Below are 15,584 nucleotides of genomic sequence, written 5' to 3'. Positions count from 1 at the left end.
AAGGGACAGAACAAAGATGGGCCACTTGGCCCCTCCTATGGAATGGGCACGCACCCAATCCGACTCTTTAGGGTTAGATGAACTGCGTTTGTGCCAGCTTGCCCTCTCTCACCATGCGTGGACTCCTCCCAGGGCCTGTCCCATTATCTGTGGACTTCCTCAGGGCCTGTCCCACCATACATGACCAGCTGAACTCACTTCTGCCTGCTCACCCCTCACTCCTGTTGGCTTCTAAGTTGTTTTTTTTTCCTTTCTTTTCTCTTGGTTCTTGAATGAAATACACTTTTAGACAGAACAGGTAACACCTTTGACAGTGTTAAACTAACCTTTACAATTAAATTTCTAGTATTTATCCCCAAATTTTAATCAAGGGAACTAAATCCCAAACACCCAATGCATTTTTGTTAAGCCAGATAACCTTATTACAGTATTAGCCTTATGCATTTAAAAATATTAGATTTTAAAATACCAGATTTTCTAATTTTTAAGTTAAAGAATCCTTGAAAGGCCTTTTAAAATAATGTGAAAGTTCTTTAAAAATTTTTGGTAATGTCCAAACCTCAGAACCTTTTAAATTTGACACTTAAACTCACCCCATTGTTACAGCATCCTGACAATTCTTACCTCAGACATGTTCACAAACATACAAAACACTCATACAGATCTAAAAGCACGCAAAAATCAAAATCAGTTGTACATACATTTTCTAAAGTTTTTAAACAAAAATTTAAGATAGTATTTCTTTTATTTATTTTTTTTTGGGTCCGGTCGTGGGGCCTGAACTCTGGGCCTGGGCGCTGTCCCTCAGCTCTTCAGCTCAAGGCTAGTGCTCTACCACTTGAGCCACAGTGCCACTTCCGGCTTTTTTCTTTTTGCTTATGTGGTGCTGAGGAATCGAACCCAGGGCCTCAGGCATGCAAGGCAAGTGCTCTACCACTGAGCCACCTTCCCAGCCCCCAAGTATTTCTTTTAAACTAAGTACGTTTGTTGAGCTTCATTTTCCCAGAGCTTGCTTATTTAGCCAGGCAATTCACCAATGGGTCTTTGAATCCCTTCTGTTGGAGAGCTGGGGAGGGGATCACCTGAAACTAAACTGGCCTGATTTTTTTTTAATCCAATTTTAGACAAGAGCACTTTTCAAATTGTTACATAGTCAGGACTAGCTGAAAAGTCCAAACCAGGCACACAGCCTTCTACACCCTCACCGATGGCAGCCTCCACTAGGAGAAAATGAAACCTGAGGCTTGAAGGGAACCAAACCAGCCCAGCAACCTTCCAGGCCTCACAGGGAGGGGGGCATAGCAGGTCTGTGACCGAGCCCAGCCAGAGGCTGAAACTTTTATTCCCACAGAGATATTCAAATAAATAACAAAAACACAAATAAATACAAAAACCAAGGATCCACATTTAAAACTAGTACCAGTTCTAAAACAGAACTAGACAAGACAACAACCAAAGGCTGAGTTGGGGACTAACAGGACTCCAGTTTATCTCTACCAGAACTCTGTGCTGTTTTCACTCAGCAAGCTGAATCCAGAGTCTGCTGAGTGAGCCTGCCACTCTCACCCAGACCTTCCCTACCCCAGGAAACATAGAACAGAAAACACACCCAAGTAAACAAGACAGACAAGTGGCCACAAAGACAAAATCAGGTCTCAGTGAATGGGGCGACATCTCAAATCCACTTACCAGGCAACTCAAACCCCCTCTACTCATTCCAGAGGATTTTTCTTTCAGATTCCTGCAAACGTTGACCCAGGGGCCTTCTAGGCGGAGAAGAACTCCCAGTCATCTTGGGCAAGAGAAAGAAGTCCCTAGTGGCTGTCCCCTCAGACTGACAGGTTCTCCCCCGTGCTCAGACCCCCTGAGCCAAGGCCTGAGGCTGAGATCTTGCTGGGGCCACTTGCAGGTGGCCAGTGACAGTTTCATAATTGACAAAGAAGCAAGTACAAAAACAGAACCAGCAGGGTGTTAGAAGAATTTCACCAAGTCCCCCCCCCCGCCCTTCTTTACATGCACATGTAGTCAGGCCAACTAAAATGTCCAGCACTAATCTAGCAAACAAACAGGAATAAGCAATTTATAAAATCAAGGTTATGACACACAAAAAACCAGCAAATGCTGTGCATTATTAACCAGCAAGAGTCAGGGGAGGGAGAGGACAGGACAATGGAAACAAGCACAAATTTTCCGGGGGGAGACTGGTCTGGTTAGTTTCCTGCGGAAAATCAAAAATAAATATCATGAACAGTGGTCTCAGGGCAAGGAAGAAACATAATTACGACAGATAGATGACACGAAATGAAAGCGCTGCGGGGGTGTGGAAAGTCAAGCAGGTGCCGGAGAAAATCTATCTCCAGCAGACAACTATCCACTCAGATGTGGCCACTCCGGTTCAGGTGTGGAAAGTCAAGCAGGTGCGGGAGAAAAATCTCCAGCAGATAACAATCCACTCAGATGAAGCAACGGGGACCTCTCCCACAGACCCCCGTCGGCAGCCTTATAGTGCGTCCACCAAGCCCTTTTGCCGACCAGACAGACACCTAGGTTTTCAGATTCAGACAAAGACAGAATGGCAATGCCTCAGACTTATCGGCCAGGTTTCTCATGACTCCTTGGTTAAGGCGTCTGGGTGGGCTTGGGGGGGGGGGGGGGGATTCCCAGCCAACACACCAAATGTAAAGCCGAATTCAGAAATCCTTACCCAAAAGACCACCAGAGACCATCACCAATGTAAAAGCAAAGGGGTCTTTATTGCAAGCTCAAGCTTGGTGCCCCCTCCCCCCCTCCCCACATGGCAGCAGCCCAGGACACTGAGAGGCCCCGAGCCCAGGGTTACAGCACTTTTTATACATTTTTTAGGGAAGGCAGGGGCTTTGCATACATCATAATTTCTTGTAACAAATGACTACAAACCGCGGGAAAATCATAAAACAACTCTATAGTATGATTGGCACACTACAAAGCAGGGGAAAGGACCAGAAGCAAGTTGTTGGTTAGATCAAGGGGGCTGATGTACTTTAAGCTGGTTGGCTTGCACCACCGGGGAGTGAGTCTCAAGAGGATAGGTGCTGAACTGCAGGGTGTCTGCTTTAGATAATGGTCACCAGACCCTAGGAGGGGCTGTTCTGGAATTTCAGCTATGGTAATTCCAGGCATTGGGGCTGAAGTGGGTCAAGGGTTAAGTTGCAGAACTGAGATGGGGGTCTTAAGTGAAATGGAGTTGCTTAGATTCCTCGCTAGCACTCTCCAATTGAGTTCCTTCTCCCTTCTTAAATCTGTGCTTATTTTATTAGATCACAAAAACTTGTTCATCCATTTCTGCCCCTTGTCAACCAGCCTGGCTGGCGAATGCCTATCGTGTGTGTCCACATTCAACAGAATGTGCTGTCAGTACAGGAACTTGCCATCCCCAAAGCCTTTCTGTGCTCTCCAAGGACAATAGTAGCCCCGGGACAAGGTGGAGGAAGGATTACTTTTCATCCACACAAGTTTGTGGTTAAATTCCTGGATTTGGGTTGGACAACAGATATAATTCAAGACAGCATGAATTTGTAACATTTAAATGAGTTAAGAGCTGAAGCCAGTCACACACTTGTAATCCCAGCATTTGGGAGGCTAGAACAGGAAGATTGAAAAATTGAAGCTAGTCCAGGCTGCCTAGTGAGACCATATCTGAGAGTAGGGGGGAGGGGGGAGGGGGAGAAGGAGAGAGGGGGGGAAGGAGGGAGGGAGAGAGAGAGAAAAAATCTGGAACCATAAGCGTTGACTTTGATTTAGTATTTTGGTTTTGGAGGAAGGATATGGGTAGCAGCTGAAAGTAGAGGGAGGGAGGAAGATCCCTTTCGCAACCATCACGTGCTCTCTGCTCTACTTCAGCTCAGAATTAATCATTAGTCTGAGCAGATCACCTCTCCACCCTGCCATCCTCCACAGCGGGCCAGCGGCTCCCAGTCGAAGGGCAGAAGCAGAAGAGTCAGTGGTGACTGAATTCCCCTAACCAGATCCATCCAGCCAGTATATTCTGATTTGGGACCCTGGTCTGCATGGCGGCGCCCAGGGTGGTGGTGGAGCCCGCGGGCCGCGTGTGCTGGGACGAGCCGGTGCGCATCGCCGTGCACGGCCTGGCCCCCGAGCAGCCCGTGGCGCTGCGCGCGTCCCTGCGCGACGAGAAGGGCGCGCTCTTCCGGGCCCACGCGCGCTACCGCGCCGACGCCCGCGGCCAGCTGGACCTGCAGCGCGCGCCCGCGCTGGGCGGCAGCTTCGCGGGGCTCGAGCCCATGGGGCTCGTCTGGGCCCTGCAGCCCGACAGGCCCTTCTGGCGCTTGCTCAAGCGGGACGTGCAGACGCCCTTGCTGCTGGAGCTGGAGGTGCTGGACGGCCGCGAGCCCGCCGGGCCCGGCGAGCCCGAGGGCGGGCGCGTGCTGGCGCGGGCGGTGCACGAGCGGCACTTCATGGCGGCCGGGGTGCGGCGGGTGCTGGTGCGCGAGGGCCGGGTGCGGGCCACCCTCTTCCTGCCGCCAGGTGAGCCGCCGCTGCCCAGGGCCTGAGTAGGTCCCTAGGTCTGGTCTCGTCCCTGGTCTTTGATTTAGCCTGCTAACCACGTGATCACGGAACGTCTAAACTCCCCCTTCCCCGCCCCCCGGGTCCCTCCACCCCTCCCCGTGGCTGGAACTTGAACTGCCTTGGAGTTCTCTCTGGTATGCGCTCTCCTGGTTGGCTCTCTATACTATAGGCCAACTCCTTCAGCAGAGCGATAAAGTCTTCCGGACTTTCCTAGGTGGATTTGCTTCCATCCTCGGAGCCTCTGATCTCAGCCTTGCGAATAGCTAGAATCGCAGGTGTGAACCACCAGAGCCCCCCACGTCTGGCATTCTTTCTTCCGTGTGTGTATTGGTACCAGGGCTTGAAGTTAGGGCCTCTCACGTTTGGCTTTTTTGGCTCGCTGGCATGGCCAAAAATTTGGCAGATTTAGTGAGGGTGTTCTTTAAAAATTTGACAGTTGTCAGGTAGATATTGCTTTTTGAGAAAAATGAGAAAGAAAAGTTGGTGGAAATGTACATCTTATATGTTATTTCTATATATGTGCATTTATAGTATTGTTTATGCAAGTATATGACAAAAATCAGAAATTAAGCTCTTTTATTTATTGTCCTCTGTCTCTGTAGGTTTGCTTTTATTTTGTTGATCATGGGGCTTAAACTCAGGGCCTGGATGCTGTCCCTGAGCTCTTTCACTCAAAGTTAGCACTCTACCACCTTGATCCACAGCACCACTTCCTCTGTGGGTTATTAAAACCAAAAATTAAAATAGAATCCTTTTTCCCGATTTTCCCCCTGCTGACTGCCAAAATCTCAAACTCAGAACATCTTCCTTCCCTTTTCTTCCTTTCCCTTCCCTTCCCCTTTCTTTCTCTCTTTCCACAGTTAGTTGGCTCTGTTTCAGAATGGTATTTGGGAGCCTAAAGCTTCCCATGATCTGTTTTCTGCAGGTGAGGGGTGTTTTGCAGGGATCATTGATCTGTTTGGAAGTGGCGGTGGTCTCTGTGAATACAGAGCCAGCCTCCTGGCAGGACATGGTTTTGCTGTGCTTGCCCTGGCTTATTTCAGATATGAAGACCTCCCTGAGTATTTGAGTGACGTGTGCCTGGAGTACTTTGAAGAAGCTGTGTGTTTTATGCTGCAACATCCAAAGGTGAGTCCCAGTGTTTTCCTGAATGGAATAGAAGTGAACACAGGACTGGACCCAAAAGCCTTACCAGGACATACAAGGAAACACAAAGGCTCTTTGTAAGGTTACTATTTATTATTACTAGTTAATAATTCTAGTTACTAGAGCTGGAAAGTTGGCTCAGTGGTAGAGTGCTTACCTCGCAGGCATGAGGCCCTGGGTTCGATTCCTCAGCACCACATAAGCAGAAAAAAATCCAGAAATGGCTCCATGGTTCAAGTGGTAGAGGGCTAGCCTTGAGCTGAAGAGCTGAGGGACAGCACCCAGGCCCAGAGTTCAGCCCCCATGACTGACCAAAAAAAAAAAAATTCTAGTTACTAATTATGATTTCATTTCCACCTGTCTCTAAAGACTTGAATATTTTAGTTCCCTTTGTGACTATTTGTTGTCGTTCAAAGAGTACTGAACTAAGTCAGTACTAACGCTGTGTTCTGGTTCTATCTCTACCACACAGTGGCTTACCATCCTGAATAAGGCAGGTGCTCTCTCAGAGATTTAACTTTTCTCATTTATAATGCTAATGTTAAAGTGTAGCTGGAATAATCTAACTAAAAACATGTTTTTGAGGCAATCGGTGACATTTGAATAGGAGCAGTGTATTTGATGGTATTAAGGAATACCATCTAAGTATGATAAGTATGATAAGTAGCATTACGCTTTTGTAAAGAATGTCTGATAGAAAAGTCTGGGTGCTGTCCCTGACCTCTTTTGCTCTACCACTTTGAGCCACAGCTCTGCTTCTGGTTTTTGAGTAGTGATAAGAGTCTCACAGTGACTTTCCTACCAGGCTGGCTTGTATCTGCAATCCTCAGATCTCAACCCTTGAGTAGCTAGGATTATAGGCATGAGCCACCAGTGCCCAGCCTGTGCCACATTTCAATACAGAACTCCAGTGAGTCCTAAGGTTTTAAATTAGAGCCAATCTTGTAAAATTTTATGGTATTATACTTATCAAGGTAAGGGGGGGGGACAAAGAATATATTTAACAGTTTTCATTTGGTTTAGGTATAAGGTCCTCCCTGTATATATATTAGGAGATGGCCTATATACTAGGAAATCAATGGAAGATACACTTGGACTTTGTATATTGTTGCCTAAAGAAGGGAAGCAAGGGGCTGGGAAGGTGGCTCAGTGGTAGAGTGCTTGCCTTGCATGCCTGAGGCCCTGGGTTCGATTCCTCAGCACCACATAAGCAAAAAGAAAAAAGCCGGAAGTGGTGCTGTGTCTCAAGTGGTAGAGCGCTAGCCTTGAGCTGAAGAGCTGAGGGACAGCGCCCAGGCCCAGAGTTCAGGCCCCACGACCGGACCCAAAAACAAACAAACAAACAGAAGGGAAGCAAGTTATATTTGAGAAAACTACTGAGAGAATGTAAAAATCCATTTACCTATGGATTCTGGGCTTATTCTCCTCCCCCATTTCTCCTCAGGTGAAAGGTCCTAGCATTGGGCTTCTTGGCTTCTCCAAAGGAGGTGACCTGTGTCTTTCCATGGCTGCTTTCCTGAAGGACATCACAGCCACTGTACTTATCAATGCCTGTGTGGCCAACACTATAGTTCCTCTGCATTACAAGGATATGATCATTTCTGATCTTGGCACTGACTCCTCAAAACAAAAAACCACTGAGTCAGGCCTTTTGGATTTTGTAGATGTCTGGAATAATCCACTGGAGGAACCCAACCACGGAAGTCTCATTCCATTGGAAAAGGCCCAAGGGCCCTTTCTGTTTATTGTTGGTATGGATGATCATAACTGGAAGAGTGCGTTCTATGCACAAATAGCCTCTGAACGGTTACAAGCCCATGGGAAAGACAGACCGCAAATAATCTACTATCCAGAAACTGGTCATTGTATTGACCCACCTTATTTTCCTCCCTCCAGAGCCTCTGTGCATGCAGTGCTGGGTGAAGCAGTGTTCTATGGAGGAGAGCCAAAGGCTCACTCAAGGGCACAGGAAGATGCCTGGCTGAAGATTCAAACTTTTTTTCATAAACATCTCAATGGTAAAAAGTCTGTGAAGCATCCAGGTGCTGGTGGCTCACGCCTATAATCCTAGCCACTCCAGGAGGCTGAGATCTTCAAATCACAATTTGAACCCAGGCAGACAAATCCAAGAGAGTCTTAATAAACCGGAAAAAATCTGTAAGTAGAGGCATGGCTCAAGTGGTAGAGCACCAGCCATGAGTTAAAAAGCAAAGCAAGAGCAAGAGGTCCTTAGTTCAAGTCCCAAGATTGGTATATACACAAAAGATATATTTATATGTGCATTCTTCATTGTGAAAAAGTAAAGTAATACAGATGAAAAAAGGTATTGGTTGGCATAGTAGCTCATGCCTATAATTCCAGCTACTTCACAAATAGAGATAAGGAGGATCTTGGTTGGAGGTTAGCCCACGCAAAAAATTCACAAGAGCCCGGCACCGGTGGCTCACACCTGTAATCCTACCTACTCAGGAGGCTAAGATCTGAGAATCGAGGTTCAAAGCCAGTCTGGGCAGGAAAGTCTTTGAGACTCATCTCCAATAAACCATCAGAAAACCGGAAGTGGCACTGTGGCTCAACTGGTAGCGTGCTTGCCTTGTGCTGAAGAGCTGAGGGACAGTGCCTGGGCCCAGAGTTCAAGACCCATGACTGATTAAAAAAAAAAAAATTCACAAGATTTCCTACTCAATCAGTAGAAGTTGGGTGTGCTGACCTGTTATCCTAGCGATGCACAAAGCACAGACAGCATGGTCCGGACAAGCTCTCACATAAATTGAGATCCTTTTCAAACAGAAAAAAAGACATAAATGTGAATCATCATTTGAAAAATAACGAAAGCAAAAAGAGCTGTGGGTGTGGTTCACATGGTAGAGTGCCATGTGCCTGGCCCTAAGTTCAAACTCCAGTACTGCCAAAAAAAATTTTTTTTAAAAGGACCTTTTTAATTCATTATCCAATTTCAGTCTCCTCTCAAGGGTAGTTACCATTACCAACTTGAAGTACAACCATTTTTGGCATGAATGAATGGAAAAACATGGTTTTATTATCTAAGTTCAGTGCCTCTTCTAAACAAAAATAAATCCTAAAAGTTGTATTATGTAAGATTTTTTTTTACAAACAAAATACACATTGTTCATACTTGTGTCAGGCCACACAACAATAGAGGATTTTTTTTTTCCTTTCAGCTTTCTCAGTTAAAAAGCCAAATTTCTACACCCCCATCCCAACTGGGCTTTATAGCATTCAAGTCAAGGAACTTTCTCTGCTCTAGTTTTTTTTTGTCACATCTGCCATTTTAATACAGCTCAACTCAGTCATCTGAAACATTTAAATGTTAACCTCATCAGTCTTTCTTACAATGAAACAATTATTTCAAGGAAGGACATGAATTTGCCTGGCACAAGTGGCTTCCTTCAAGCCAGCTTAAGGGAATAGTGCCCTGTGGTGGCCAGTGAGGGTTTTAGTGGAGACAACTGGCACTGATGTTTTGTTGGAAATCATGACTTCTGGGGCTGGGAAGGTGGCTCAGTGGTAGAGCGCTTGCCTTGCATGCTCGAGGCCCTGGGTTCGATTCCTCAGCACCACATAAGCAAAAAGAAAAAAGCCGGAAGTGTCCCTGTGGCTCAAGGGGTAGAGCGCTAGCCTTGAGCTGAAGAGCTGAGGGACAGCCCCCAGGCCCAGAGTTCAGGCCCCACGACCGGACCCAAAAAAAAAAAAAGAAAAGAAATCATGACTTCTCTTTCTTGATTATGACATCCTGACTCTTTGCGGTGGTTCCACGGTGGCCGCCTCAGTGACAACATCTTGAAGTACTTTGTTGGGTGCTCCTCAGGCTCCTACGTTGTGACTATGTGGTGTTGTTTCCAGGCCTGGAATACCAGGCCCACATCAAAGCCACTACAGCTACAGCACTAGTAGTTTTAATTAAATTAGAAAGCTCCTGGGAGGAGCCCTGGAGGACAGTTGCCTGGTGATGCACTGCCCCACCACAAGATGGCTATGGCCTCGATCTGGTCAGGGGCCTGGATCTGGGAGACAGCTTCACATGCATGGAGCGCATGTGGCTGTGAACCCAGCATTTGCCAGATGCTAAATGACATGATTACAAACAAAACAACCCAACTTCAAAGTGGAGGTAATGGCACAACACTGCTGGCCTCTCACTATGGGCAGTACTGAGTTTTGATACTTGGCTACAAACAGGCTGGCTACAAGCGTGCTGCCCGTCCAGTGTCTTCCTGTGGCCCCAGGTACTAGAGGCCTTTTCTGGAGAGTATCTGGCCTCCTTATGGATGGTTTGCTTTGGTAGTTAATATGTCATCTGAAAACAAAGTAAGCGCCTTAATTGTTTAATTTTTTCCTCCCACATATTGTGGTGGAACATTCATCCTCCCTGGATGGTGGCTAGGATTTGACATTTTATCTGCTGAACACCTCTCTTCCGCCAGCTGTCCACACTCCAAACCCCTACTGTAACTTGGCAGTATATTCCTTTCTTCTGGTATATACTAAGCACAAAACTGCAGCAAAAGTTCCTAGCATTAAATGTCTTCTTATCTCTACTAAATGGAACTTTAATGTTCATTCCATTTTTCCTGTTACTATTTCTTGTTAAAAATGATTGATAGTAGGGATGGGAAGGTGGCTCAGTGGTAGAGTGTTTGCCTTGCATGCATGAGGCCCTGGGTTTGATTCCTCAGCACCACATAAGCAGAAAAAGCTGGAAGTGGCACTGTGGCCCAAGTGGTAGAAAACTAGCCTTGAGTTGAAGAGCTGAGGGACAGTGCCCAGGCCCAGAGTTCAGGCCACACAACCAACCAAAAAAAAAAGATTGGTAGTGGCCTGGTGCTGGTGGCTCACACCTGTAATCATGCTGAGATCTGAGGATTGTAGTTTGAAGCCAGGCAGGAAAGTCCATGAGACTTAACAGATTAGCTACCAAAAGGGGGAAAAGCTACCAAGCCCAAAGGTAGAGCTGTGGTTCAAGTGGTAGGGCACCAGCCTTGGGCAAAAAGCTTAAGGACAGCATCTAGGCCATGGGTTTAAGCCCCAGAACCAGAACAAAAAAATAAGATATCTCTTTAAGTCCCTGAGGCTCAACAATACTAATATAGATAGACAGACAGACAGACAGACAGACAGACAGACAGACAGACAGACAGACAGACAGATAGATAGATAGATAGATACTGGTTTTCTATACTGGTTTAGTTACAGGTCAGTTAGGCGTGATCGTTTTACTCTACTCAGATAGAAATTGTAAATTGGCGAGGAGAGCTCCTCCAGTGGTAACAATCTTAGGTCACTGAGTGCCAAGGAATGGGGAGTCTTTTTTTTCTACCATTTGGAATTTTCTAGCATCACTCAGGAGCCATGCAAAATTACCGAGACATGCAGCTGGCCACAGACAGCACAGTGGAAGCATACATGTCTGTCCCGTCATGTACCAATTAATTCAGAAGATCTGCTAGGCCTTGGGCCAGGCGCATCCCCACAGCTGAGAGTGCCATACCCAGAGGCTTACTGCTGCAAACCCTGAGCTGATTTCTCTATGTGTTCATGTTGAAGACTTATTGCTCTGGACTTTTTTACCACAGGGCCTTAGCACTTGACAGCTATTGTAATCTTGCTTCCAGCATCAGTGAGTAACTGACAGAGCAGTAAGTAGCAGGCAGTGCCAGCTAGTCCTACAGTTTCCTGAATGGGCCTTGGGTCCTGGGTGCTAGATCCACAGCAGCTACTGTCACATACAGCTCTTGGGGCTACAGTGCTGCAGCCCTCTGCCCTTGGCAGCTCACAGTGATATAGCTCTCAGGCATAGGGTCTGACACCCTTAGCCCATTAAAGATTGCAGTTCTCTGGAACTTCAGCAAACAGGGGCCTGCTTCTTTACCTGGCTCTTCACAGACTCCTTCCTTCAGCCTTGGCTTCCCACCCACTTTCACCTCTATTCCCACTGGCCTTCCTTACCCCTGCTGCCTCTGCTCCCCATGGTTTCTGCCCTTCATCCACTCTCGAACTCTTCAGCAACTCTGGGCCAGTGGCTACTGCCACTTCTGCCTCTAGCACTGTTACTGAAGCGCTGCCACTGACCCTGCCACCTCTTCCTTCCATTACTAGTTCATGAAAAAGATCAAAAGTAGGCCAGGTCATCTGAGAGAGTTTTTCTTTGGGCCTAATGTTGTAGCATCCAGGCAGCACAAAAGGGTTTTTTGAAAAACAATTCACTTTTCATGTTTTTTTGGGGGGGCCGGGCAGGGGGAGTCCTGGGCTTGAACTCAGGGCTTGAGCACTGTCCCTGAGATTCTTTTTCTCAAGGTTAGTACTCTACCACTTGCACCACACTGCCACTTTGGTTTTTTTTCTAAGCAGTTTTATTGGCATTAAGAGTCTTTCGAAGCCGGGCGCTGGTGGCTCACGCCTGTAATCCTAGCTACTCAGGAGGCTGAGATCTGAGGATCGCGGTTCAAAGCCAGCCCGGGCAGGAGAGACAGTGAGACTCCTATCTCCAATAAACCACCAGAAAACCGGAAGTGGCGCTGTAGCTCAAGTGGTAGAGCGCTCGTCTTGAGCTGAAGAGCTGAGGGACAGCGCCCAGGCCCGGAGTTCAAGCCCCACGACCGACAAAAAAAAAAAAAAAAAGATTCTTTCGGACTTTCCTCCTGAGGCTGGCCTCAAACCTTAATCCTCAGATCTCAGCTTCCAGAGTAGCTAGGATTATAGGCAGGCCACCAGTGCCCAGGCCCACTTGTTATCTTTTTTTTTTTGGTCAATTGTGGGGCTTGAACTCTGGGCCTGAGCACTGTCCCTCAGCTCTTCAGCTCAAGGCTAGAGCCCTACCACTTAAGCTACAGCGCCACTTCTGTTCAAGGCTAGCACTCTACCACTTGAGCCACAGAGCCACTTCCGGTTTTTTCTGCTTATGTGGTACTGAGGAATTGAACCCAGGGCCTCATGCATGCAAGGCAAGCACTCTACCACTGAGCCACCGGTTTATTGGAGATAAGAGTCTCACAGACTTTCTTGCCTGGGCTGGCTTTGAACCACGATCCTCAGATCTCAGCCTCCTGGGTAGCTAGGATTACAGGTGTGAGCCACTTGTGCCTGGCTGCTTTTTTTTTTTGTCAGTCAAGGGTCCTGAACTCTGGGCCTGGACAGTGTCCCTCAGCTCTTCAAGCTCAAGGCTAGTGCTCTACCACTTCAGCCACAGTGCCACTTCCGGCTTTTTCTGCTTATGTGGTACTGAGGAATTGAACCCAGGGCCTCATGCATGCAAGGCAAGCACTCTACCACTGAGCCACCTTCCAGCCCCTGATTATTTTATTTGATGTGATTCAATTACCAGTCTTCAAAATGAAATTTTTTATGTCAAAAATTAAAGGTGGAAATGGGCATGGGATCCCTTTCACCAAAACGGCACCCAAAGCTCCCACCTTTCCAAAGCCAAACCAAAGCCAAAGAATTGAAGGCCAAGAAGCATCCACAGTCATAAAAAGAAGCTGCATATGTCACTCACCTTCTTGCAGCCCAAGATGTTGCAGCCCAGATATGCTTAGAAGAGCATCTGCTGGAGAAAACAAGCTTGACCACAGTGCCGCTTACCAGTTCCCCTCATCCCTGAGTCAGCAATGAAGAAGGCAGAAGATAACACTGTCCATTGTGGATGTCAAGGGCAACAAGCAACAGATCAACCAGGCTGTGAAGACACTGTGACATTGATGTGGCCGAGTTCAATTCCCTAATCAAACCTGTTAGACACAAGAAGGCATCTGATCTGCTGGCTCCTGACCATGATCATTTGTATGTTGTCTACAAAATTGGCTAATTCAGCTGGGTGCCGATGGCTCATGCCTATAATTCTAATTACTCAGGAGGCTGAGATCTGAGGATCGCAGTTCAAAGCCAGTCTAGGCAGGAAACTCCACGAGACTCTTGTCTCCAATAAACCACCAGAAAACCGGAAGTGGCACTGTGGCTCAAGTGGAGAGTGCTCTCCTTTAGCTGAAGAGCTCAGGGATAGTGCCCAAGCCCAGAGTTCAAGACCCTCAACTGACAAAAAAATAAAAATAAATCTGCTTTACGGGACAATCAGAAAATAGACCAGCAAGAAGGTTGTGCTAGTCAGCTTAGGGTGCTACTAACACTGAATGGCTTTAATACAAAATTAATTTTCTCTCAGCTGTGAGATGCTGGAGGGCCAGGATCAACGTGCTGATAGGGTTACTCTTAAGTGAGCTCTGTGTGACTTTGCTCCTGTGCTGGTGCTCCCGGTGTCTCTTACTCCTCTGATCAGGACATCAGTCCTGTTGGCTCATGGCCTCACCGTTAGAGGCTTGCCGGCCTTCATGGGCATGTCTCCTTGTATTGTCACTGTGGAGGATAGGATTGATAAGCATAGATTTCTGTCCATCACAACCATTATCCTATTTTTTGTTGTTGTTGTTGTTGGTCAGGGAGGCGGAACTCTGGGTCTGGGCGCTGTCTCTCAGCTCCCGGCTCAAGGCTAGTGCCCTACCACTTGAGCCACAGCACCACTTCTGTCTTTTTCTGCTTATGTGGTGCTGAGGAGTCGAACCCAGGGCCTCATGCAAGTGAGGCAAGCACTCTACCACTAAGCCAACTTCCCAGCCCACCATTTTCTTTTTGAGATACCTGTTTATGTATATAAGCATACATTTATGTGTTTGAGCAATCTTTTTTTTTTGGGTCCAGGTGTGGGGCCTGAACTCTGGGCCTGGGCGCTGTCCTTCAGCTCTTCAGCTCAAGGCTAGCACTCTACCACTTGAGCCACAGCGCCACTTCCGGCTTTTTTCTTTTTGCATGTGTGGTGCTGAGCAATCGAACCCAGGGCCTCATGCATGCAAGACAAGTGCTCTACCACCCAGCCACCTTCCCATCCCCAAAGAATTAGATCTTGGTTGTTGTTTTTTTTTGCCAGTTGTGGGGCTTGAACTCTGGGCCTGGGCGCTGTCTCTCAGCTCTTTAGCTTAAAGCTAGCATTTTACCTCTTGAGCCATAGTACCACTTCTGGCTTTTTCTACTTATGTGGTTCTGAGGAATCGAACCCAGGGCCTCATGCATGCAAGGCAAGCACTCTACCACTGAGCCAAATTCCCAGTTTGAGCAATCTTTAAAATATATTCTTTCAATGCCTATTCATTTCAACACTATGACATAATTCTTTTTTGTTCATCTTTGGGTTTCTATTTAAGCTTTGCATCTGTATATGACTATAGATATATGTGTATGCTTGTGTGTGTGTGTATGCACTTGATTGAATTTTTTTTCAGGACAAAATACTAGAAATGGAACTTCCAGGCTGGTCACAAGAGATATGAAAATCCTTAATGCTATTGTCAACAGCCCTCCTTAGAAGGCTGTACCGAATTATTAGCAGTAATAATATTTGCTTACCTCTATTCTCCACAGCCCTAGTAACTCTATAACACACACACACACACACACACACACACACACACACACACCATAATTACTAGCTAATTTTGGGGAAAATAAGTCCGTTATGTAAAACCAACATGTTGAGATATCTTGCGTGTGGAGCCAGGCTGTCGGGGGTCTCAGGGTCTGGGGTTAGGAAACATGAGAAATCAGATCTTGTGTAGCGCTGGAGAATTTCAGAGGTGTTTTTTGTTTTTGTTTGTTTTCTCCCCTTCGTCAATCTAGGAGAAAGGAATTTTAAAAGTTCCTTTAGGAGAAGGACAAAGGCCACGTTGGGGGAGGTCCCAGAGCTCAACTTTTGGCAGGAACTTCACTGGCGATCAGCTGGAGAGGCTTGCGCGGGGAGGGGATGGGGGAGACACAAGCACACCCCCTGTCACTCCGGGCACGGAGGGCATCCGGCCTTTGAGCGACAC

General features: G+C 47.0%; 1 protein-coding gene across 1 annotated transcript; it reads left to right on the top strand.

Annotated features, from left to right (window-relative positions):
* Positions 1–3,939: 3,939 nt before the first annotated feature.
* On the top strand, positions 3,940–7,808 carry Acot6 (acyl-CoA thioesterase 6). The gene is made up of 3 exons (XM_013014201.1): positions 3,940–4,524; positions 5,492–5,694; positions 7,157–7,808. The coding sequence occupies exons 1-3, from the start codon at positions 4,047–4,049 to the stop codon at positions 7,775–7,777; spliced, it is 1,302 nt and encodes a 433-aa protein (XP_012869655.1). The 5' UTR covers positions 3,940–4,046; the 3' UTR covers positions 7,778–7,808.
* Positions 7,809–15,584: the final 7,776 nt, after the last annotated feature.

This window comes from Dipodomys ordii, unplaced genomic scaffold (assembly GCF_000151885.1).
Source record: "Dipodomys ordii isolate 6190 unplaced genomic scaffold, Dord_2.0 Scaffold2, whole genome shotgun sequence".
Classification (NCBI taxonomy): Eukaryota; Metazoa; Chordata; class Mammalia; order Rodentia; family Heteromyidae; genus Dipodomys; species Dipodomys ordii.
This window is presented reverse-complemented; position numbering and strand designations above follow the sequence as displayed.